The sequence below is a fragment of the Scyliorhinus torazame genome, chromosome 21, assembly GCF_047496885.1.
Source record: "Scyliorhinus torazame isolate Kashiwa2021f chromosome 21, sScyTor2.1, whole genome shotgun sequence".
Lineage (NCBI taxonomy): Eukaryota > Metazoa > Chordata > Chondrichthyes > Carcharhiniformes > Scyliorhinidae > Scyliorhinus > Scyliorhinus torazame.
In genome coordinates, this window is record NC_092727.1 from 103,509,115 (window position 1) to 103,534,106 (window position 24,992).

The 24,992-nt window shown below is 45.3% G+C and overlaps 2 protein-coding genes across 2 annotated transcripts in view; one reads left to right on the top strand and one right to left on the bottom strand.

Annotated features, from left to right (window-relative positions):
* LOC140398454 (sterile alpha motif domain-containing protein 14-like) overlaps positions 1 to 24,992 on the bottom strand; it is a 495,360-nt gene that overhangs the window by 155,116 nt on the left and 315,252 nt on the right. The gene's annotated exons all lie outside the window — the stretch shown is intronic.
* LOC140398717 (sterile alpha motif domain-containing protein 14-like) overlaps positions 5,472 to 24,992 on the top strand; it is a 141,993-nt gene continuing 122,472 nt past the window's right edge. The window contains exons 1-2 of the mRNA XM_072487733.1: positions 5,472 to 5,550; positions 12,850 to 12,865. Of these exons, the coding sequence (XP_072343834.1) occupies positions 5,472 to 5,550; positions 12,850 to 12,865 (95 nt within the window). The remainder of the gene's footprint in view (positions 5,551 to 12,849; positions 12,866 to 24,992) is intronic.

The window sequence follows — 24,992 nt, forward strand, 5'->3', positions numbered from 1 at the left end:
ACGGGACTTCGGCCCATCCGGAAGGGAGAATATCGGCAGGCCGAAAATCGGCTGCCTTGCGCAGACCCGTGACATTCTCCGCGGCAGCAGCGCCATTAACGCCCCGCCGACTTTTCTCCCTTCGGAGACTTCGGCGGGGGCGGGGGCGGGATTCACGGCGGCCAACGGCCATTCTCCGACCCGGCGGGGGGTCGGAGAATGACGCCCCAGATGAGGTGTTGACTAGGTACTTAATTTACTGTTTGCAGTTTTGTTAATCTAATCATTCTTGAACACAAACAATGGGCTTCATTGAACTCTCTGCAAGTGGATGAGTTTTGCATAAGAACCTCGGCCAAATGTTCCCAGGCATCAAACAGATTAAGGAACTGCTTTGGTATCTGTTTGAAATTTTCAAGATTACAAAACAAATCGACATAGCTGATTCAAACAAATTGAGCAGAATTTTCTGAATTTAGTCCTTGCCAATACAATAGGACGATAAATGCCATCTGGAGCAGGGTTTGCGTGCTTCATTAACTGAGCCACAGCATTAACATCCTGTCCATGGGTTCCCCAACCAATCAGAGAGGGTGGGCCGGTTGACACACCAGGGGCTGGATTCTCCGCCGTGGGATGCTCCATTTTGCCGGCAGCCCGAGGGTTTCCCGATGGCGTGGGGCTGCCCCACAATGGGAACCCCCATTGACCAGCCAGCGTAACAGAGCATCCCGCAGGTGAGGTGAAACAGAAATGCGGCGGGACGGAGAATCCAGCCCCAGATCAGTCAAAGGATAGAGGAACAATGGCTCACTTCTACAGGAACTCGTGAGGCTGCAAGCATGGAAAGGGGACCTGGACAAGACTGGTCCCTGGACTCTCACTCATCCCTGGAGGACCTGCTGAGGGACAGGTAGGACAAAGAGGCCAACCTCATCCAATCTAGCAGGTGTGGATGAAAGTGGCTGAGGAAGTCAGAATAGGAATGCGGTCTCCAACCTGGAGACAGTGCCCCAAGGGAATGCAGGATCACAGGAGGGCGGGTAATATGAGTAACAATGATTTCGGGTGCCAAGCCCCACATTTTGACTTCTGTAGCATTCCGCTGCACAGCAAACCTCAGAAAAACACATCTTGGATGTTCTACTTATTCTGCACGTTCTCCCCCTGTCTACGTGGGTTTCCTCCGGGTGCTCTGGTTTCCTCCCACAAGTCCCGAAAGATGTGCTATTAGGTAATTTGGACATTCTGAATTCTCCCTCTGTGTACCCGAACAGGCGTCAGAATGCGGCGATTCGGGGCTTTTCACAGTAACTTCATTGCAGTGTTAATGTAAGCCTATTTGTGACAACAAAGATTATTATTATATTGGGTGAGAGGCAGAAATCCAGGCTGGTAGGGAAAGACATGATATAAAAACATTGAATCCATAATTTAATAACAGGTAAGTTGGCCAAACTATAGTAGGACAGTCAAGCCAAAAAAAAATCAATAGATGCTCTTTGGAAGAGGTTTAAAGCAACTAATAGTACAAGGAAATTGATTTGTAGACCATAACTTCAAATTTATTCCTGCTTTCAAGATACTTTTGCTCTATTACCTTCGACTGTCACCAGCTGTATCAATATTCAGATATCTGGATGGAACATAGTCATGTTTTTCAATGTACAGCTATATCTTGGTGGTTCTCTCTGAATGTTTCCATTTAACAGCCAGTAGATGAAGTATCGATGTGTCAGTTGCTGATTTTCCTTTGACCAGGGTCAAGGCGAGAATATGTTGCCAAGACCTCGTTTGACGGCTTGTAAATGGAACACCAAAGTGCAGAATTGTAGCTGCCTCCCCAAACTGAATATTGATGAGTTGGTTGTGATCCAAGATATTAGGTCAAAAACATCATGAAAAATGTAATCATTTACAAAAACGATTAAAGCAATAATGGCAAAATTTGAAATAAGGCATTGTGACTCATATAATTGTTTCAGGAAACTAGTTCAACAAATTTGACCAAAAATGCACAAACCATTAGGATTGACATTTTCTTTTAGAAATGGATGGAGTCAATCTATTTGCTGATATGGATGTAGTTAAAGAGATAGATACAGTAAAATACATAGGCTGCAGTGTGTTTAAAGTTTGGAACTGAGGGATGCAGGTGATTTATACACCACAATATCAAAGTTGCATTTATCATTGGCTTCTGAGCCCTGAGATGCATTATTCATTGAAACATACTCCAGCCTATATTATGCCATGCAACACATTTTATTCATGAAGGGTGGGTGGTGTGATTGACAGTGATGAATGGTCAGCTCCCAAATTAAATCCATGATTTAATCGAAGGAACTTGCACCACGTGATTTGAACTGCAAAGGTTATCATGTTTTATTGATAGGGAATAGCATACTTTGTACATGTGATATATTGATACATGCCACTTGAGTATAGACATGCATAATGCCCAATCGTTGTGGAGGAAATGGAACAGGAAAAACATATTTACCAAAGGTTTTCTAGTATAGTGGTATTATATGCACGTTTGCTGGCTAACTGCGGATGAACAGAAGAAGGAAAAGTTAGTTTTTGGCTGTGTTTAGTGACACCACACAATGTTTGGAATTGTATTTTGGATAATAATCACCGAATGCTTTGCTTGGATCCATTCAACACATAGTGAGTGGTACTGTGCGCAAGACGCCCAAGTCTGTGCTTCTTTCATTGCACTACACCATCACTCAGGCCCGCTTAAGTGAAATTGTGCCCATGTGCGTCAATGGCCTGGCTATGGCGTCAGTATTCACTTCATTTATTTATTGCTGTTACTTGTGGCAGTCCAAAGAACAGGAGCTTGTGTGAAGTCAATTTACAGTGAACGTGATAATGCTTTGATGTTTTCTAAAGACTAAAATTGCAACGAAGCCCCAAGTTGCAGTAGAAGTTGGTTACTCACACCATTTGAAAGATTAATAGCACCTACCCAGAACTTCATGGGTATTCATTCAAGAGTCAGAGAATGAATTTTCTGCAATTTGCTGACAGATCGAGAACAATTACTGTTTCGACAAATGCTTAATATTGCATGTAATACACCTACGCATACCAGAAATAATTTCATCCAAAACCTTTGCATTTTTAAATAATGACAAAATATGCATCAGATATGGGAAACAAGAGCAGCACGGTAGCATTGTGGATAGCACAATTGCTTCACAGCTCCAGGGTCCCAGGTTCGATTCCGGCTTGGGTCACTGTCTGTGCGGAGTCTGCACATCCTCCCCGTGTGTGCGTGGGTTTCCTCCGGGTGCTCCGGTTTCCTCCCACAGTCCAAAGATGTGCAGGTTAGGTGGATTGGCCATGATAAATTGCTCTTAGTGTCCAAAATTGCCCTTAGTGTTGGGTGGGGTTACTGGGTTATGGGGATAGGGTGGAGGTGTTGACCTTGGGTAGGGCGCTCTTTCCAAGAGCCGGTGCAGACTCGATGGGCCGAATGGCCTCCTACTACACTGTAAATTCTATGAAGAGATGAAATTGCAGAGCCGTTGGCAATGATCTTTTCGTCCACACTGTCAACAGGGGTGGTACCAGGGGATTGGAGAGTGGTGAATGTCGTGCCACTGTTCAAAAAAGGGACTAGGGATAACCCTGGGAATTACAGGCCAGTTAGTCTTACTTCAGTGGTAGGCACAGTAATGGAAAGGGTACTGAAGGATAGGATTTCTGAGCATCTGGAAAGACACTGCTTGACTAGGGATAGTCAGCACGGATTTGTGAGGGGTAGGTCTTGCCTTACAAGTCTTATTGAATTCTTTGAGGAGGTGACCAAGCACGTGGATGAAGGTAAAGCAGTGGATGTAGAGTACATGGATTTTAGTAAGGCATTTGATAAGGTTCCCCATGGGTAGGCTTATGCAGAAAGTAAGGAGGCATGGGATAGTGAGAAATTTGGCCAGTTGGATAACGAACTGGCTAACCAATAGAAGTCAGAGAGTGGTAGTGGATGGCAAATATTCAACCTGGAGCCCAGTTACCAGTGGCGTACCGCAGGGATCAGTTTGGGTCCTCTGCTGTTTGTGATTTTCATTAATGACTTGGATGAGGGAGTTGAAGGGTGGGTCAGTAAATTTGCAGACGATACGAAGATTGGTGGAGTTGTGCATAGTGAGGAAGGCTGTTGTCGGCTGCAAAGAGACATAGATAGGATGCAGAGCTGAGAAGTGGCAGATGGAGTTTAACCCCGAAAAGTGTGAGGTTGTCCATTTTGGAAGGACAAATATGAATGCGGAATACAGGGTTAATGGTAGGATTTGTGGCAATATGGAGAAGCAGAGAGCTCTTGGGGTCTGTGTTCATAGATCTTTGAAAATTGCCACTCAAGTGGATAGAGCTGTGAAGAAGGCCTATGGTGTGCTAGCGTTCATTAGCAGAGGGATTGAAATTAAGAGCCGTGAGGTGATGATGCAGCTGTACAAAACTTTGGTAAGGCCACATTTGGAGTACTGTGTGCAGTTCTGGTCGCCTCATTTTAGGAAGGATGTGGAAGCTTTGGAAAAGGTGCAAAGGAGATTTACCAGGATGTTGCCTGGAATGGAGAGTAGGTCGTATGAGGAAAGGTTGAGGGTGCTAGGCCTTTTCTCATTAGAACGGAAAAGGATGAGGGGCGACTTGATAGAGGTTTATAAGATGATCAGGGGAATAGATAGAGTAGACAGTCAGAGACTTTTTCACCGGGTGGAACAAACCATTACAAGGGGACATAAATTTAAGGTGAATGGTGGAAGAAATAGGGGGAATGTCAGAGGTAGGTTCTTTACCCAGAGAGTAGTGGGGGCATGGAATGCACTGCCTGTGGAAATAGTTGAGTAGGAAACATTAGGTACCTTCAAGCAGCTATTGGATAGGTACATGGATTACGGTAGAATGATGGGATGTAGATTAATTTGTTCTTAAACTAGGACAAAAAGTTCGGCACAACATCGTAGGCCGAAGGGCCTGTTCTGTGCTGTATTTTTCTATGTTCTATGTTCTCTATGTTCTAGATAAATGCTACGTGTCTTGTCAGAGATTTTCCACATGGTAATGAATCATAGAATCTACAGTGCAGAAGGAGGCCATTCGGCCCATCGAGTCTGCACCGGCTCTTGGAAAGAGCACCCTACCCAGGCCCACATCTCCACCCTATCCCCATAACCCAGTAACCCCACCCAACACTAAGGGCACTTTTGGACACTAAGGGCAATTTAGCATGGCCAATCCACCTAACCTGCACATCTTTGGACTGTGGGAGGAAACCGGAGCACCCGGAGGAAACCCACGCACACATGGGGAGAACGTGCAGACTCTGCACAGACAGTGACCCAAGCCTGGGATTGAACCTGGGACCCTGGAGCTGTGAAGCAATTGTGCTAACCACTATGCTACCATTCTGCAGAATAAACTACTTCAAAATCTAGTACGGATTCGGGCTGCAGAAAGAGCCTAAGTAGAAACCGAGGATGAAGAACTTTTATCATCAAAAAAATTTGAACATTTGTTCCAAGAAAAAAATCACTGCATTCGAAAACAATCATATTGGTAAGTTTTTAAGATATTCTCACACAAAAAAAACATGGATCCATATTAGCTCTGATAGTTTTTTTTTTGCAAAAAAAGACCAGAGTGACCTTTGGGAATGGGAATTTTGCAGGTCCTTCCAGCACTCTAAAGGTTACTGAATGGAATACAAATACACTTGGCATTTGGAATACTGCGAATTCTCTGCCGGCGGGATTCTCCGTTCCACCGGCAGCACACCCCCCCCCCCCCCCCCCCCGCCTGCGGGTTTCCGGGAGGCATGGGGTGGCCTCAATGGGAAGTCCCATTGGCCAGCGGGGTAAACGGAGAATCTGGCTGCTGGCGACGGCGCACCCCCGAGGAACACGTGGCTGGGGAGGCGGAGAATTCCACAAACTAGATGACCCAGAAGGAACTAAACGGATCCTTGATTTGACAACCTGATATAAAATTAGATATTCTTATAATTTCCTGAAAATATTGTTTGTAAGATATAACAATGGTATCATTAAGTGCTGCATCCCTATCTATTTATCTATAAAAAGTGTTTAAATTTCCCACCACATTGATTTTCATGACCAGCTATCAATATGGACTGCGCAACCCTTTTAAGCTCATTTTTGATGACAGTTTTGCTAATGATAGGTTCTATTTTTGACTGAATACCTGACCTGATCATACTACATTTCTGTACGCATCTCAAAACTGGTGTGTTTAAAAAAAAAAGCTCACAGAGGACTTTAATACGAGTGTATTAAATGTTTGCATGGCTGCAGATCACAAGGTCAGAAGAAATAGGAGCAGGAGTGGGCTGTTTGGCCTAATATAGCCTGCTCCGCCTAGCAATACGATCATGGCGGCTTTGATGTGGCCGCAACTCGACTTCCCTGCCTATCCTCCATGATCCTTGGCTCCCTCATAGATCAAAAATCCGTCTTACTCAGCCTTGAATATATTCAATGACCCAGCCTTCTGGGGTGGAGAATTCCGCAGACTAAAGACTCTCAAAATGCTGCAGCACAGAGGGCTCTGGGTCTCCTTGTTTGCATGCAGGTGCAGTAAGTATTTAGAAGGCAAAAGGATTGGCTTTTATGGCAAGGGGATGGAGAATAATAATAAATTTGGAGTTTAAAGGGGTCTCCCATGTGCGACAGAGATGAGGAGGAATTTTGTCTCTGCAATCTCTCTCCATTTGAATATTTTGCTTTTTCTATTCTTCCTGTCAAAGTGGACTTCACATTTTACCAGGTTATACACCATCTGCCAAATTTTTTCCCACTCACGTAACTTCTTTATAACCTTTTCCAAACTCTGTGTCCTCCTCACAACTTGCTTTCCTATACCTTTGTGTGATCAGCAAATTTGGCTATTATAATGTCAGCCCCTTCATACAAGTCATTGACATGGATAGTAAATGGTTGGGGCCCCAGCACTGATCCCGGTGGCACTCCAATATTTCCTGTTTCGCAACCTGAAAATGACCAATTATCTTGATTCTGTTTCCTGTTGCCTAGCCAACCATCTATCTATGCAAATCACCCCCGACACCATGTGCTTTCATCTTGTGCAGTAACGTTTTAAGTGTTACGTTATTGAATCCCTTTTGGAAATCCAGATACACTAGATCTACTGCTCTCCCTTATCCACTCTGCGTATTACATCTTAAAAGAACTCTAAAAAAATTGTCAAACATGATTTCCCCTTTACAGAACCTTGTTGACTCTGCCTGATAGTATTATGATTTTCTATATGTCCTGCTACAACCTCCTTAATAATAGATTCTAGCATTTTTCTCTCCCATGTTTGCTGCAGATCGGCTCACTATTGAGAGTGAGAGACAAAAGGGCTGTGATTGGAGGAGGTGAGAGCCCTGGCAACTGAGTATGTGAAGATAGAGAGACTTTGGAGCATACGAGTCTCTGCTCTGGTCACTTTTCCCCAGCTATTGGTGCTCTGGACTAGCTCCGTCCGCTATGCCCCCTGACTCCTGGTACTCTGGCCTGACCCGGGCAGCTCACATCCTGGCCCCATTGCCCTAGTCATGCTCCAACCATTTATTCCTCTGATCCCAATGTTCTGGCCTGGCTTATGCTGCTTACCCCCTCTTCCGGTGCTCTGTCCTTGTTCTGTCTGCATTCCCTGGTTCTCCCCATGTTCTCTCTAGTACTCCCCATGCACACCCCCCCCCCCCCACACACACACACACACAGCCGATTTAGTGAAGCTGAGTGACTGAGTGATAGTGAAGGTGAGTGAGTGACTGTGTGTGTGTGCGTATGCCCATTTCATTCTCAATATTAGGCTTCTCATTCATCCTTACCCCCACAAGCCAACAGACACTCTCACCCACTCTCACAGTGGGTGAGTGTGAATGAGCGAGTGAGCACCCGAGAGTGGGAGTGAGCTGGAAACTCTCACCCTTTGATACTCTAATGGCCGTCTTTATTTATCACTCGTGGAATCATAAAATCCCTACAGTGTAGAAGGAGGCATTTTGGCCCATCGAGTCTGCACCAACTCTTCGAAAGAGCTCTCTATCTAGGCCCAATCCCCTGCCCAAAATCCTCCAACCCCACCCTAAGGGGCAATTTAGCTTGGCCAATCCACCTACCCTGCACATCTTTGGATTATGGGAGGAAACCGGAGCAGCCGGAGGAAACTCATACAGGCACGGGGAGAACGTGCAAACGCCACACAGTCACCCGAGATCGGAATCGAACCCGGGTCCCTGGTGATGTGAGGCAGCCGTGCTAACCACTGTGCCACCGTGCCACGGCCACTCATTTTTTACATTGTCAATTTATTGTTGTGTCATTTCTTTGCTCAGCAAGTTGTTTCTTTCCATCTGTCAGCTTTTTTTTGAAAATCATGTTTAATAGTGTGCCAAACCTTGGGTGGGATTCTCTGTCCTGCCAACCGTGTTTTTCAGCATGGCGCGCCCTCGACTGCAACGGGATCCTCCATTCCGACAGCCAGCCAATGGCGTTTCCCATTGCGGCCAGCCCACGCCGCCTGGAACCCGTGGCGTGAGTCCGCTGCCAGCGGAGCGGAGGATCCCGCAGCTTATCTTTCCAGAATTTGCTCAGTGGCCTCCCACGTGTGAGAAAAATTTAAATTTTTCCCTCCACACAAAAATGTTAACAAGCCTTTGATAGACTAACTGATCTGAATACATACACCAGTAACACAATGGGGTACAATATCTCTAGTGCATGAAAAAAGTGTTGACTTTTGTTTTAATGCTAATCCTACCCAAACAATGGTATTACGCTCCCAGACCAGACTCCAACAGTGGCTAGGGTACTGAACAGAAACCCCAATATTTTATTTTAATTTTCGAAGACTGTGAGCAAAGCATACTTCGCTCCAGGAGTGATTTCATGGAAAATAGGAATATGGTACCTTCGAATAAACTTTATTGCTATCACAGTATTAAAATATCTTGAACAGCATATAAGAAAATAGCCTATAATTACCCCTTCAACAATAATTATCAATACAGTGAAACAACAACCCTTAACTGCTATCTTTATTTCCACTTAAACAAACCCATCACAGGTCAACATCCATTTTTAAATACAGTTAGTAGACTTAAGAGATATTCTTTGAGACTGTTTTGAGAGATGGACCCGAACAGTGCAGGATCTCCAGCTGAAGTCTTCAGAAACTGTATTCATGACTTGACTTCCAGGAATGAACTGAAAAATCTCTGCTTCTTTGCTAAAATATCTGGTACTCTAGCTCCTCCCATTAGTTACATCATCTTACGAACTGAACACAAAGGTTTCTAATTAAATACTCCACAGGGAATTCTCTTAATCCAAACAAAAATCCATTAGCCCAAGTTTTTACAATGCTTTAATTGCATCTCTGGCTCCCAAAAAGCCCAGCTGCCGTGCAACCAAGATTTTTAAAAACACTATTGCAGCAGCCATACACACACTAACCCAGGCTTTTAACCCTTACTGTACCACATGCACATAATAGAGTTCATCTGGAATTCCGAAACTCATCGCAATGGGTAGTAAAAACGAATGAAAGCTAAAAAAACGATCGATCTGCTTGCTGAAAGATGGTCTTGAACAATTCTGCACCATTACTTGATGGTTACAAAAAGTGCAATAAAGAGTGTAGCTCTGAATTCCAGGCACGATCTAAAACAAAAGGCAATGGGCTGGATGTTCCACTGCCTGCCCCCAGTCGCAGGGTTCTCGATGTGGCGAGAATCCAGCATCAGGGAAAAAACAGAATCGGCGCAGATCCATTTCCGATGATCCAGTCTCCCGCTGGCGGCGCCATCGAGGTTCGATCCCAATGCCAGCGAGAGGATGCATCTAGGTTAAATTGACCCATTTGCATCCTGTTAACGGGCTGGGCACGAGATGCTCTACACCTCCGTGATTCTCCAATCCTCTGGGCTGGATTCATGCAGGCATGAATTGGTGCAGGTATTTCCCAGCGTGGCGCTAGAATTGTGGACCTCGCGGTGGGCCTAGGGGCTAAGTCTTCAAGGTGGGTGCCACAAAATCCATTGGCGGGCCCCCCTCCACATGCAAATCCTTTTGACCCCCTAAGGCCTGTCCACCATCTACAAGGCACAAGTCAGGAGTGTAATGGAATGCTCCCTACTTGCCTGGATGAGTGCAGCTCCAACAACACTCAAGAAGCTTGACACCATCCAGGGCAAAGCAGCCTGTTTGATTGCTCCCCCTTCCACAAACATTCGATCCCTTCACCCCCAGCGAACAGTGTATAGTATCTACAAGATGCACTGCAGTAACTCGCCAAGATTCCTTTGACAGCACCTTCCAAACCCACGACCACTACCATCTAGAAGGACAAGAGCTGCACCTGGTGGTGCCCCTCAAAGTCACCCACCACCCTGACAAGGAAATTTATCGCCGTTCCTTCATTGTCGCTGGGCCAAAATCCTGGAGCTCCCTCCCTAACAGCATAGTGGGCATACCTACACCTCAGGGACTGCAGCAGTTCAAGAAAGCAACTCCACCCCACCTTCTGAAAGATAACGGGATGGGCAATGAATGCTGGCCTAACCAGCGACGCCCACATCCCATAAATGAATTTTAAGAAAGAGAGCCCCCCCCCCCACTCTTCGAGTCCAGCATTTTTTGTTTTAAATAAAAAGGAATTTCCACTTTGTTGCGCTGCTTGTTTCATTCTTGCACAATTCACCCAAAATAGGTGTAACCGGGCTAAGGCAAAGGCTGGGGAATATTAAGTGCAAATTATATTCAGTGCACTTTGAGTTCTGCATTGGTCCTGCAAACATTGCATTACAAGCAGCTCCCATCCACAAAACTGGCCATTCCCTCAATTAATCACTATTCGAAGATTCCGCCAAGAATGTTCCTTTCAGTCCATTTCTGCAACGCCATGAAGAAGCTGACCCACAATTTAACTAGTAATCATTCTCTCTGTTTGTTTTAAAATAATTTTCAATAGATTAAAATCAGTTCACTCACATTTGGAAGAATGACGCTGTGATAAATGTTTCATGACAAGCCAAAGTTCGGGTGCGTTCATCGAACGGCACCAAATTACCATTCTTAAATATACCAAGGAATTTTTTTGAAACCAAATATCTTTCAAACTTTACCTTTTAAAATCTGCCTGATTGCACTGGTTGATGGCAGGTTTAGCCTCTGCGATTTGCAAACAGAGGAAAATGAAACTTTTCAAAACTGATGCAATTCTGAAATTCCACCTCAGGGTTTTGAAATAACAATGTTAAAAGATTCAGCCTCAGGTTACGGGTGCTGTGGCTATTACAGTGCAAAAGAAGAAGGTCGAAATGATGGTCTAAGACCAAAAAGGACTTGGAAAACAAACCATGGCCCTGACTTGTGTTCCTGGACCGGGTGCACAGAGATGGGAGAATTCCCAGCTCTCTGAATCCAAACTCGAAAAATGTTTTCAATTTTCATTCTGGGATGGATTGGATGTTGTGCCTGCCGCTGCTAGAACAAGTGTGGAGGCCGCCGGGTGCAGAGGCCGGCTGGGTGGATGGCCTGCCTCTGGGCTCCGGCACTTTGTTGAAATAAATAAGAAGGTATAAAAACGAAAAAAATTCCCTACTGCCATCAGCCCCTCACCCCCTACACATTCCCCATTCTTCATCCAGGCCAATTGATGCCAACTCCTGCCTGCCAACCATCCCATAGCCTCTCATATTCCCATGCCAACTCTTGCCCTTCTACCCACAATCCCATAGCCCTTCATGTCCCCTATATCAAACATGCCCCTCTTCCCACTCCCCATTGGCCCTCATATCCCCAAACCGACCTCTACCCACTACCTATGGCCCCATCTACCCTCCAACCCCCATGGCCATTTACAGCTCTATGCCAACTAAATGCCAATCATTTCAACCCATGCTCCAACCCTAACTCCCTCAATGCCAACTCTCTACCAACAGCTTGGCAGTTATTTGACAGCTTTGACAATTCTGACTGTTCGTTGACAACATTTACAGTTAATTGACAGATTTGACAGTTATGACGGCTTTGATAACTTTGACAGCACTTTGACAGCTTTGGCAGTTATTTGACAGCTTGGCAATTATTTAGCAGCTTTGACAGCTTTGCAAGCTCTTTTGCAGCTTTGACAGTTTTTTGAAAGATTGACAGTTCTGTGACAGCTTGATAGTTATTTGACAGCTTTGACACTTCCAATGATTTAATACACTTCTAACACACAATCATATTTACTTTTAACATTCCGAAAGAGTGCCTTTCCTCTCTCAAATGTGTCCCAGGATCATACACAAAGGGATACCTTACCCAAAGGGGCACCTTAGCTATCCAAATGAATCCACAAAGGTCAGACCAGCTCTTACCTGGTGTAATCTGCACACCTCCAGTTTCACACTTCTAGCCTTCTAATATTCCACTCAATTGGAGGCAGATGGTATTCATCCTGCCCTTGTGAAAATAGGAACTGCTGTTTTTGTTGCCAGGGCATAGAACTTCTGGGCCTGTTTGCAATTTGCCATGATGCAGAAGGCCTTCGTCATCGTGAAAATATGAGCCTTTCTCTGGTAGTACATCCATTCCAACTGCATTAGCTATCTGGACATAACAGAGGAGCAGTGCCAGGAGAAGATTAGATTCAGGAGGGAGGCGGTAACTCAGGTGTGCCGTCTGACACACCACGGATGACAATGATTTCTTTTTTTGAGGGCTAGTTTTGAGATTTTCTCAGGCTACCTTTTAGTTTTCAGGGGCTACGTTTTCATTCTCACTCACTCCTTTATTAGGCGATGCAGTCACCTACCTTTGCTTATTTGTGTTGTCTTTTTAGGATTTCCTTTTGATAGGTAAGTTAGCAACAAGTACTGAAAACTATAGATTAGTAAATCTCTTATTGCTCATGCACCTGAAAGAAGATTCAGTAGAAATCTCCGAAAGGGTATGGGACAAATATTTCCAGGCGGATAAAATTACAACAGTATGAAAACAGGAAGGAACTAGAACTAAATGGATAACTCCTTCATAGACACGGCAAGCTATTTAACTTCCTTCTGTATTCAGACGTTTATAATGGGTTACATCGCGTCTAGTTTAATTTTTTTTAAGTTCAAGACTTACGACGTGCTACCAGTTTAGAATATTATTTATCTGCTGTGCAGGGTCACTATGTATTAACTTTAATCTTCAGCTATGTCAGTGAGATTCAGAGAAGAAGTTTTAAAGACAAACGTTTACAGAATAACTTTAACATGAGGACATCGGCCTTCTACAAAATCAGTAATCTTCCACATATCATTTTTTATCCTACAAGGTGATGAGGACCAGGGGTAAATTTTCTGGTCACCTGCAGCAGGGTGGGACAGAAAATCTGACCTTCCATTTAAAGGTTTGTTGACCTTGGATGGGAATTTTCGGTGTTGGGGTGGACGCGACCTGAAAATCCCGCTCCAGGTTCAACCAGCAAGGTAGTTCTGGAAATGCCTTGTGTGTGGCCAATTAGGGTTGATCAACGATCATTGTTTTAATTTTCAATTGTAGTTTCCGCAGCTCAAGTGGGTCTGAGACTGGACAACGTTTCAATGTCAAAGTTCACAATCCACTCCTTCGAACATATCTGGGAAGTGGGCGGGGGGGGGGGGGGTGGTATATCTATCAATCGTTTCTCATTGAATACAGGGTTTAGGGTTCTGAGGGTGTGATGGTAACCACTGGCCAGTGATTCAATGTGATCACAGGCTTCTGAGGCCTACCATTGCCTACATGTTCCATCTCTACAGGGTTGGCATGCTCACTTTAACTTGCAGAGTTCCAATAGGAATCATTTTGATATTTCCTCTGTTGCCATAGATACAGGGCCTCTCCCAGCATGATGGTCTAATGTTGACAAGAAAATTAAATGGGACAGATTGTTTCTTCTCATTTCTCATTGCCACTGCCACTGCACCCGGGAAATTAAAAACTTATAGAGATCTTCTATCCGCCGACTGCTACCATTGAAGACATCCTCGATACACGTGCTGCATGGGCTTGCTTCTGGCCTTGTTACTTGGTGTCTTCTCCATCTTCTTTATTATTTTTCTCTTTCTTATGCTTGGCCTCCTGGAGGTTCCCGAGGTTCCAGCTCCTCCAATCGCAGGTTCCCTATCCCATGCCAAATGCTCCTCCCCCATTCATGGATTTTGTCTCTGGAGGAGCAGGAAGAATGGGAGGGAGGGTGATTGGAGGAGTTGAAGCATCAAGCATGGTACAGAACCTGTGATTGAATGAGCGGGAGCAGGTCTTGAAGTGGCAGAATCTGTGATGGGTGGAGTTGGAGTATCCAATATGGGAGAGTCTGAATCTGTGATTGTAGGAACACCTCTTCACAGGTTCTGTTCTTCCCACATTGGATGCTTCTCCAACCAAACTCCGCACTGTATTCCCGCTCCTAACAGGGCAGCTGTGCCTTCAATTGTTCAGCCGCTTTTGAACAATGGCGGAGCCATGATATAAAATAACATTGTCTCCACTTTCATGAATATTTTGCCCCATCTTAGCTTCCTCCCAAGCTATTTGTAACGTTTTGAGGGCAGATTTACTCACCGCTCCCTTGAATTATGAACCCTGGTTTGTAGGTCAAGGAACAGGAAGCAACAGGTCAGAGTTGGAGATCAACTTCATCTATAAGGGGAGTAATCCTGCTCGTTGGGGCTTAAATTATAAAAGAAACATGTTTTTGGAACACAAAAGACTTTTGGAATATTTGACAAAGTGCCGATAAAGTTTCAATGCGAAGCATTCTATATACCTCATGTGAGGTTTGCATGCATAAAGAGTATCCTTCAGTGAAATTTGCACTTTACCTCCCCTTGTCACCAACCTAGGTCTTCCCAGAATATTCAGACTCCAAGGAGGTTTCAGCCGCCGTGTAACCTTCTGCTTCGACAGGATAATACGTCAACTTGTCCAATTATAATTGACCATTTTGTTGATGACACTAGTATGTCATGTGAGAGTACCTTTAAGAAATGGATGTTTAAGCAATGTACCTTTAAGAAATGGAGCTGATCATATGACTGAAGTGATGTCAGAGGGTGGGGGGGGAGCTGAGCTGAGCTCACATCTGCTTTTGGTTTCAGTTTGAGGAGACAGCTGGGAGAGTCTGTGTGTTTTGCTGAGAGCTGCAGGAAGAAAACACAGAGCTTGCTGAGAGCTGGTCTGTTGATGTCTGCAAATCCAAAGACTATAAATATATTGAATGTCACCTCATGTCTGTTTTTGAAGGTTGAAGTCTTTTAGATGTTTAAAGGAACAGTTTGAAGGATTATTTAGTGTTGTAGTCTTTTGGGGTTATCTTTGAAGTAATGGGTGTTAAGATATTCAATGTTTGTTTTTTTAAAGGTTAAATTGAGTTTACAGAATAAATATTGTTTTGTTTTAAATACCATTTGTCCATAATTGCTGTATCACACCTAGAGAGTACGCCGTGTGCTTCCCACCCCACAATCTATTAAAAGTTGTGGGTCGGTTGAACTCCATGAAACACTTTGGGGTTCTGTAGTCCGGGACCCATAACAAGTACAAAATGTTGCACCCAACTGCAGATCAGTAAACACAGAGGCCAGGAACAGGAGAAAACCAGTCCACTTACTGGATGTTATTACTCCTAATAACAGCATGCCCACATTATTTCATCACCCCACTCCATTGTGCTTGGTTACTCTTGTACCTGTGAGAGTGCATCAGCATAAAGGAGGGCCACCTGGTTCCTGAGAACGTTTTAGTTGGCAGGCTCCTCACAGGTTTTGCTACCACAGTGAACCCACGCCAGATTGGGTCTTCAAGCAACAAAACCTGATATGCCTATCAGAGGAGGATTGTTGTATATACCAGGAAAGGATTGAAAGGCAGATTATTTCTTCTCGGGAAAAAATAAGGCAGAGGGGTGACCTAACGGGGGCCTTTAAAATTATAATGGTTTGAATAGAGTGGCTACAGGGGGAACATTTCCTCTTGTGGGAAGAGCTTAACTAGAGGCCACCAATATAAAATAGTCACCAAGGGATCCAATAGGGAATTCAAAAGAACCTCTTTACCCAAAGAATGGGTATGGTGGAGCTCTACCCATGAATAGTATAGCCGTATTTCAGGGGAGCTAGACAACCTAATGAGGGTAGTGATAACACTCGTGAGTATCTCCCCGTGGGCTTCGTAGAATACGCGTTCCCGTGGTGAGCGGGGGAGGCCCGCCGGGCTCGGGCTCCTTAGCGGGACCTTTAAATGTAGCTCCCAGACCCAGACCAGCAGTTCCAATAGTCCTGGGTTGGGACGTTTGTTTTGTGTGCCATGGTAGCTGCTTCATTTTCAGTTTAAAATAAACCAGTTTGGCCTTTTACTCCGCGTCTCCTGTAATTATCAAAGACGGAGAAGGAAAGAGATGGTTACAATGGTCGATGTAGATGAGGAAAGATGGGAAGAACCTTGAGTGGAACACCATAAAAGCCAGCCAAATGACCTATTTGTGTGCCATAGATCCTATGTAATTCTGTGTTATAAGAATTGCCACACTAGCAGACATCCGACTCAGAAACACTTTGGGTTAGAACTTGGCTTGGGTCAGATATCGACATCAAATGGACACAGGAAACAGTCCCTGTGACCAAAAACAGAGAGCCAAGAATCTTGCAAACTTGATGCTCAGACCTCACTGTGTCACAGTGGTGAGCTATGGGCACTAATTAGACCCACTAGTCTGAACCTAGCATAATTTTCCCATAGATTCAGGAAGTCAAGTGGCATGGAAGTGATCGGAGATGATTCGACAATGATGCAGGCTGGCAGTCACATGTAGTTTGGCTGGATAGCCAGGAGGAGCAAGCCAAATAAAAACTTTATAAAGCTTTCTTTCTTTGACTTCTTGTGACCCTTTTAAGGAGTATGATTGCAGCCAGCACTAACTGCGTAGATCATTGACTGCAGGAGTTTACTGAAGGAACAGGAAGCATAAATATGATGTGCTGCCTTATCATAGATTATCATAGAATTTACAGTGCAGAAGGAGGCCATTCGGCCCATCGAGTTTGCACCGGCTCTTGGAAAGAGCACCCTACCCAAGGTCAACACCTCCACCCTATCCCCATAACCCAGTAACCCCACCCAACACTAAGGGCAATTTTGGACACTAAGGGCAATTTATCATAGCCAATCCACCTAACCTGCACATCTTTGGACTGTGGGAGGAAACCGGAGCACCCGGAGGAAACCCACGCACACACGGGGAGGATGTGCAGACTCCACACAGACAGTGACCCAAGCCGGAATCTAACCTGGGACGCTGGAGCTGTGAAGCAATTGTGCTATCCACAATGCTACCGTGCTGCCCCGCTTTGAAATAGCATTGTGTATTTGTAGCAGTCTGTCAGACGTCATTTGATTGGTTAGTCAAGTAAATGAGCAAGCGCTATTTATTTGGGGGTTTGTTCATTTTCATTTAGCCAGCTGGAAGATTTAAAACGTGCCCATCACACATTCTGGACATGCTGAAAGCAATCAAAAATATAACTTGTTCAGCAAATATAATTGTCATTTTATTCTGAAAAGTGAACACTGTATGAAGTTTTCTCTTTACCAGACATGTGTCCTGCTCAACCAAAAATCTATGGCTTTTTCAGTTGGGTCATAATCCACAAGGAGATTGGCAGGACATACATGATTGGAAATCGCTCCATGTACCTATAATGGCATTTTTACTTACTTCAGTTTAAAAATGTAACACTGGAATCCTTTGATGGCTCAATGAATTTATCCAGTGAATAGCCAAGAACATCAGAAAGGTTTCAGATTTAATTCCCCATTTTGTATTGATATTTTTTGGGTTCATAGGGGGAGGGCTGCAGTTCACATGAAAGGGAAAAATAAATAACGTGGTTCTTATTCCTGATGTAACAATTCCCGGAGAGACCAATAACTTAAAAAAAAGTGACATGAATTTTCCAATCACCAATGCGATGTAATCACTAAAGTTTTCACATTTTAAGACGTTTTACTGTAACAAAGTAAAATCACCACTGAGTAAACATTACTTAATAAATGAATGAACTACAAAAAAGGTATCCTGTAGTAATTTGTTTACACAACCAAAAAACCCCACCTTGTGTTTGTACATGGTACTGCACTCTCCATAGATATGTAACTTTTTCCTCTTGGAATTCACAGGATACCTTTTACTTACTTCATCAAACAAAATCTTCCAGTGTCCTTTTAAACAAAGTCCTCTGTGAATGGACTCGGTGTGGCAAGGTTCCCTCTGGTGATTCCATGGTCTCTAACTTTTCACAATACTTGGTTTCTCAAACCTGAGTTCTAGCCACAATAGCCAGTCACCTGGTGGTTGACCCCCAAATGCGTTCCTTTTCTTTTGCCTGGCATAGCAGCACTTGTTGAGGGTCTTCTTCTCCTTCAGTTTCTATGACTCTGAGAGTCTGTAGGTCCACAGCAGTAAGGTTTCCTCCTTTATGGCCAGTGTTAAAACTCACACCTGATTTTAAATAGGTTTTGACCTGGGCCCACTGTTCCCATGGCAACCAGGTCACATGGGCTTATTGCTGGCAGAGTTCAGCGCAACTTCACACTGCCACCTCCATTCCAAGGCATTCAGTTTTATCTAAAATTAAAAGGGAAAGTTTAAAACATAACCATCTTAGGGAGTTTAGTGATCTTAACACTGAACACTACTCAATGGCGCTTGGAGAGCACGTGTGAATATTGTGTAAGGGTACCACTGGACTCGGTTGTAATGTGCTGCCCACTCATGCCCCACAGTCAAATAAAATGCTATGGTTTATTGGAAGGACTTTCACGTGAATCAAGTGAGCATTTTATTGTTTTAAATTGAATAAAATACACATTCAATAAGCAGACCTGTTTAAATGAGATACCATATCAAAATTGCGAGGGTAATACAGTAGAGATTTATTTTGTTAAGTAAATGATATCCAACAGATACTTTGAATGTGTTTTTAAAAATATATATATTTATTAAAGTTTTTTAACACAATTTTTCTCCCTTACAAACTATAACCCCCCCCCCCCCCCCACCGTAACAAAAAAAAAACGAGAAATCGCGCAGAGCAAGATATATACATGGCAAAATGATATATTTACACAGCTTTGTACACTGGCCCTCACCCGTACGTGCCAGTTTCCCCAACCCTTCATGTTATCTCTTGCTCATCCACCCTCCCAGGCAGTCCCCCCTTTACCCCCCCGCCCCCGCCCTCCAAGGACGTCCCCTCCACCCCCTCCCCCCCTCCCCCAAGATTGCTGCTGCTGCTGACCGACCTTCCTCTAACGCTCCGCGAGATAGTCTAGGAACGGTTGCCACCGCCTGTAGAACCCCTGCGCAGACCTTCTCGAGGCAAACTTAATCCTCTCCAACTTTATAAACCCAGCCATATCATTTATCCAGGCCTCCAGGCTGGGGGGCTTCGCCTCTTTCCACATTAGCAAGATCCTTCGCCGGGCTACTAGGGACGCAAAGGCCAGAATACCGGCCTCTTTCGCCTCCTGCACTCCCGGTTCGTCCACTACTCCAAATATTGCTAGCCCCCAGCTTGGCTTGACCCGGACTTTCACCACCTGAGATATTGCTCCCGCCACTCCTCTCCAGAGCCCCTCCAGTGCCGGCATGACCAAAACATATGGACATGGTTCGCCGGGCTCCCTGAGCACCTTCCACATCTGTCCTCTACCCCAAAGAACCTACTCAACCTCGCCCCCGTCAAGTGCGCTCTGTGGACCACCTTAAATTGTATCAGGCTGAGCCTGGCACACGAGGAGGAGGAATTAACCCTACCTAGGGCATCAGCCCACAGACCTTCCTCGATCTCCTCCCCCATCTCCTCCTCCCATTTACCCTTCAACTCTTCTACCAGCGCTTCCCCCTCTTCTTTCAACTCCAGGTGTATTTCCGACACCTTGCCCTCCCCGACCCATACACCCGAGATCACCCTATCTTGAACTTCTCGGTAGCAACGGGAATTCCCTCACCTGTCGCCTCACAAAAGCCCTCACCTGCATATATCTAAAGGCATTTCCCGGGGGTAACTCAAACTTCTCCTCCAGTGCCCCTAGGCTCGCAAATGTCCCGTCGATGAACAGGTCCCCCATTCATCCAATCCCCGCCCGATGCCAGCTCTGGAACCCCACGTCCATCTTCCCCGGGACAAACCAGTGGTTACCCCTGATCGGGGACCACACCGATGCTCCCATTGCACCCCGGTGCCGTCTCCACTGGCCCCAGATCCTTAGCGTTGCCGCCACCACCGGGCCCGTTGTATACTTTGGCGGCGAGAGTGGCAGCGGTGCCGTCACCAATGCCCCCAGGCTCGTTCCTTTACAGGGCGCCATCTCCATCCTCTTCCATGCCGCCCCCTCTCCCTCCATGACCGACTTGCGGATCATCGCCACATTTGCTGCCCAGTAGTAGCTCCCCAGGTTTGGCAGCGCCAACCCTCCTCGGTCCATACTGCGTTCCAGGAACCCTCTCGTTACTCTCGGGGTCTTATTCGCCCACACAAACCCCATAATACTCCTGCCTACTCTCTTAAAAAAGGCCTTAGTGATCACGATGGGAAGGCACTGAAACACAAACAGAAACCTCGGAAGGACCACCATTTTTACCGACTGCACTCTACCCGCCAGTGAGAGCGGTAACATGTCCAATCTTTTGAAATCCTCCTCCATTTGCTCCACCAACCTCGTCAGATTCAGTTTATGTAGGGTCCCCCAACTCCTGGCTACCTGGATCCCCAGATACCGAAAGCTCCCCTCCGCCCTCCTCAGCGGTAGGTCCCCTATCCCTCTTTCTTGGTCTCCCGCCTGTAATACAAAGAGCTCACTCTTCCCTACATTGAGCTTATAGCCCGAAAACTCCCCAAACTCCCTTAGAGTCTGCATGACCTCCACCATCCCCTCCATTGGATCCGCCACGTACAGCAACAGGTTATCCGCATATAGCGACACCCGATGCTCTTCTCCCCCTCGGACCACCCCCCTCCATTTTGAATGTGTTTTGTTGATGGTAGAATGTGTTCTAGAATTAAAGAAAATGAGCAAAAATTACTTTGTCTGATAGAAAGAATACAGGTTTTTAAATGAGCTGAATAATTCAGCCAGTGATGAACAGATATTTTAGGCATGAGTTTCACTGCGAACACTCTATAGTTCAAAAGAACGGGCAGGATTTTCCATTAGCCGACACCAAAATTGGGAAGTGCGATCGGGTGGAGACTAGCTTCCGACGGCAAAATCGTGACAGGCACCAGTTTGATGCCAAATCTTGATTCTCCGTCACCTCAAAAGCGGCGTCAATGCGTTTCACTCAGCGTGTACTTTAAACCGTTTGCATATAATTAGTGGGCCCACCCGCGATTCTCCAGCTCCGACTGGCTGAATTCTCGACGGCGCAGTCCACTTGTGCTTTCAAAAATTGTGCTTTGTGGCTGCTGAGAGAGAGAGAGAGTGTACGGGCAGTGTCCAACATCGCCATACTTTGCTGACAGTCACGCCGTTGGACGGGGAGCTTCTGCCAGGCCCGGGGGGAGAAGTGGGGGGTGGCCAGGAGGTGGGCTGTGGGGTCGGTGTGGACGGGTATGTGACAGCCTGCTTTAAACCTAGTGCCATGGGTCGTATAGGTGTGCCCCCCCCCCCCGCCCCCCCCGGGGCACACCCTGGGTTCCCTCTGACCCATCAACTGTATGGGCACTCCAGCACAACCTGTCCCATCTTTTTGGCTTCGATAAGTGTGTGTGTGGGGAGTGTAATGCAGCTACAGCTTGTCAGCCCTCTGAGTGTCGACCACAGACCTGGAGAATCCCGCACTGTTTTCCCTGGGAATCGATGGTGTTCCAGGCGGCACTGGTGCTAGCCCCTCAACGGTAGCGGAATTGGTGCAGGTGCGGCGCCAATTTTTCTGTCGCAATAGTCCACGGATTCTCTGTTGGCGTCAACACGAGCGGAGAATCATGTATGTATGCTATGCTCAAGTGATTCTCGGAGCTGAGGTCTAAATTTGCACTCATGAGTCGAGAGTGCAGTCAGGAAAATTCCCGTCCCGACTTCGCAAACCTGACTTGGTGGTGGTGGTGGAATTGTGCCCTGGACCCTCAGATTTTTGTTCCAGAGGGTGAGGGTGAGAGGATAGTTATTTATAGGCATTGGGCCCTAATAATGCTGCAGAGGCAACCACAGGGGCTGGACTGCTAGGTACAGCCTGCCTCGGTGCTCGAGGACTTTGTCCCAGTTACACTGGCAACAAGAAAACACAAAACAGCCCTCTCCCCCCCTCCCCCCCCCCCCACCCCCCCCACCCCCACATCTTAATTTCTGATATCCATTTTGTTGTAATTCTATAGATTGAATTTTTAACTTCTCAGCTTATCAGTTCCCTTCATTATTCTAAACAATTAAATCATTTCCCCATCAATCTTCCTTTTCGTGACAAAATTGAAATAATCTCTCATCTTGCTTTTAATTCTGAAGGTAAAGGAAATACACAAGTATTCATGCTGCCCAACAGACAATAAATTTATAGAACGGAATGGAATAGGATCCCTACAATGCAGAAGGAGGCCATTCGGCCCACCGAGACTGCACCAACCCTCCAAAAGAACACCCATCCCAGTAACTCAGTAACCTCGCCTACCTTTTTGGACACTAAGGTACAATTTAGTGTGGCCAATCCACCTAACCTGTACACCTTTGGACTATGGGAGGAAACCGGAGCACCCGAAGGAAATCCATGCAGACACAGGGAGAATGTACCAACTCCACACAGCCACCCACGAATGGAATTGAACCCAGGTCCCTGCCGCTGTGAGGCAGCAATGCTAACCACTGTGCCACCGTGCCGCCTCCTTTTTTAGAATTCATCTGGTGCAGAAGTAGGCCATCCGACCCCTGAAAGAGCACCCAACCTAGGCCCACTCCCCCACTCTATTCGTGTAACCCCATCTAGCCATTTACGTTTGACCAAACCTAGAGTACTTCATTTGTTGTCACTCTCCTTTTCCCTATCACTTCAGTATATTGGTTCCTTTGTTTTATATTCAATTCATCAATATGTAAACTTTGGCCCTCTGTTATAAAATTCCTGTTTCAGATTGTGTCGGTGTTACAAATAATCCGTGAACTGACGATTAATCATGAATGATGGATGGCCATTGACCTGAAACGTAAACCCTCCACGGATCGTGCCTGACCCGCTGACTATTTCCAGCATTTTCTGTTTTTATTTAAGAATTCCAGCATCTGCAGTATTTTGCTATAATGATTAGTCACCTCCTCAAAGGATGGACAACAATTGTTGGACTTTCCAGTGATTCCGACATCCCATGAATGAATCAAGGCAAATCAAATACAACCTTTCGCTCTCATTAAGGGATTAGGGAAAATTTTACTAAATCTAATCACAGCAAAAATTTACAATAATTGTACACATAGCACAAAAACTTTCCCTCCCATCTCCTATTTCTGTTCTTGGGCCAGACACTGCAAGGATGTGCATCCCGGTGTAAATTCACAGGGTCGATGGGAGGTCGTTTGATTGATGTACCAATGGTACATGTCACTGGGTCAATGAGTCACAAATTAAAGGGTAAATATGCTGGGTTCGGGGAGGGGGCGGGGCAGGTTGGAGTTGCTAGTTTCAGAACCTGTTAACGACTCCAATTGAACCCTTTCTAAGGAAGGTACATTTAATCAATTTTTAAAAAGGCACATTCCTTTTTGGTTGGCCTGTGAACCATAGTCTTAGCCTGAATCCTCAGCTGAGATCCACTGCCATCATTCAGCGGTTCGATGTCGGCCTATCTTTAACTCGGCAATAATAATAATGTAATATAATAATCACTTATTGTCACAAGTAGGCTTCAATGAAGTTACTGTGAAAAGGCACTAATTGCCACATTCCGGCGCCTGTTCGGGGAGGCCGGTACGGGAATTGAACCCACGCTGCTGGCCTTGTTCTGCATTACAAGCCAGCTGTTTAGCCCACTGAGCTAAACCAGCCCCTAAGCCACTGGATGTTTGTAAAAGCCAGCGACTTGGGAATTCCTGGCTTTGATGGTGCCTGTTGCTTCATGTGTTGGTGGCCTAGTTTGAGATGAGCATGGGCCCCTCCTCAGCATGGGAGCTTTCAGACCCAGTCTAATCTGAAGCTCTTCTAGCAGTATTGCAGTGGAAGGGCCAAAGATCATCTGTTATTTGTCAGTGTTAAAAACGATTTACCATCATTCCTCTTGGAACCTAATTTTATGTAAATCCCTTCAAATTATTTATTTGTAAGTGAAATCTCTTAGTTGACATAAGTGACAATTGTCAGGCAGAGGTCAAAGGTTAAATTTCCACACGACATTGATGTAAACAATATCCATCTAAATGCATTCCTAATCAAGACGACTCTTCACTTTCTTTGTCTAACATGCCAACCAATTTTCCATTTCCCCGTTTCTGGATATCTTGGTTGGAATTTGTCCATATATATATTTAAAACTGAGACATACAACATCATGAAACTTTTCTCTTCATCCACTAGCTTAGTTGCATTCTGAAACCATTCCAATAAATATATTGAGCATGGCCTGTTTTTTTAATGAGCTGAAGTTGGCTCTCATTTCTGTCTTTCACTGTCAAGGTAGCCAACCTGTCATTTCCAGGTTCGTGCCTTTTGACCTTTCGTGAAGATTGCCGTCACGTTAGCCATTTCTAGCCATGTTATTTCCAATGAATTTTATGTTCTCAGGAATGGTATGTACAGATTATTCTTCTTGAGGCCAAAGAGCATCCATTATTGCTAATAGGAGCAAGCTGTTTCACTAAATTCTTTTTGAATTCCCAGTGATTGAAGTCAGCTTTTAACCTATTAACTCCGCGGTCTGCTCATTAATCATCCAACTGTGACCTATAATCAAGTGACAACAGTCGCCGATATGTAAT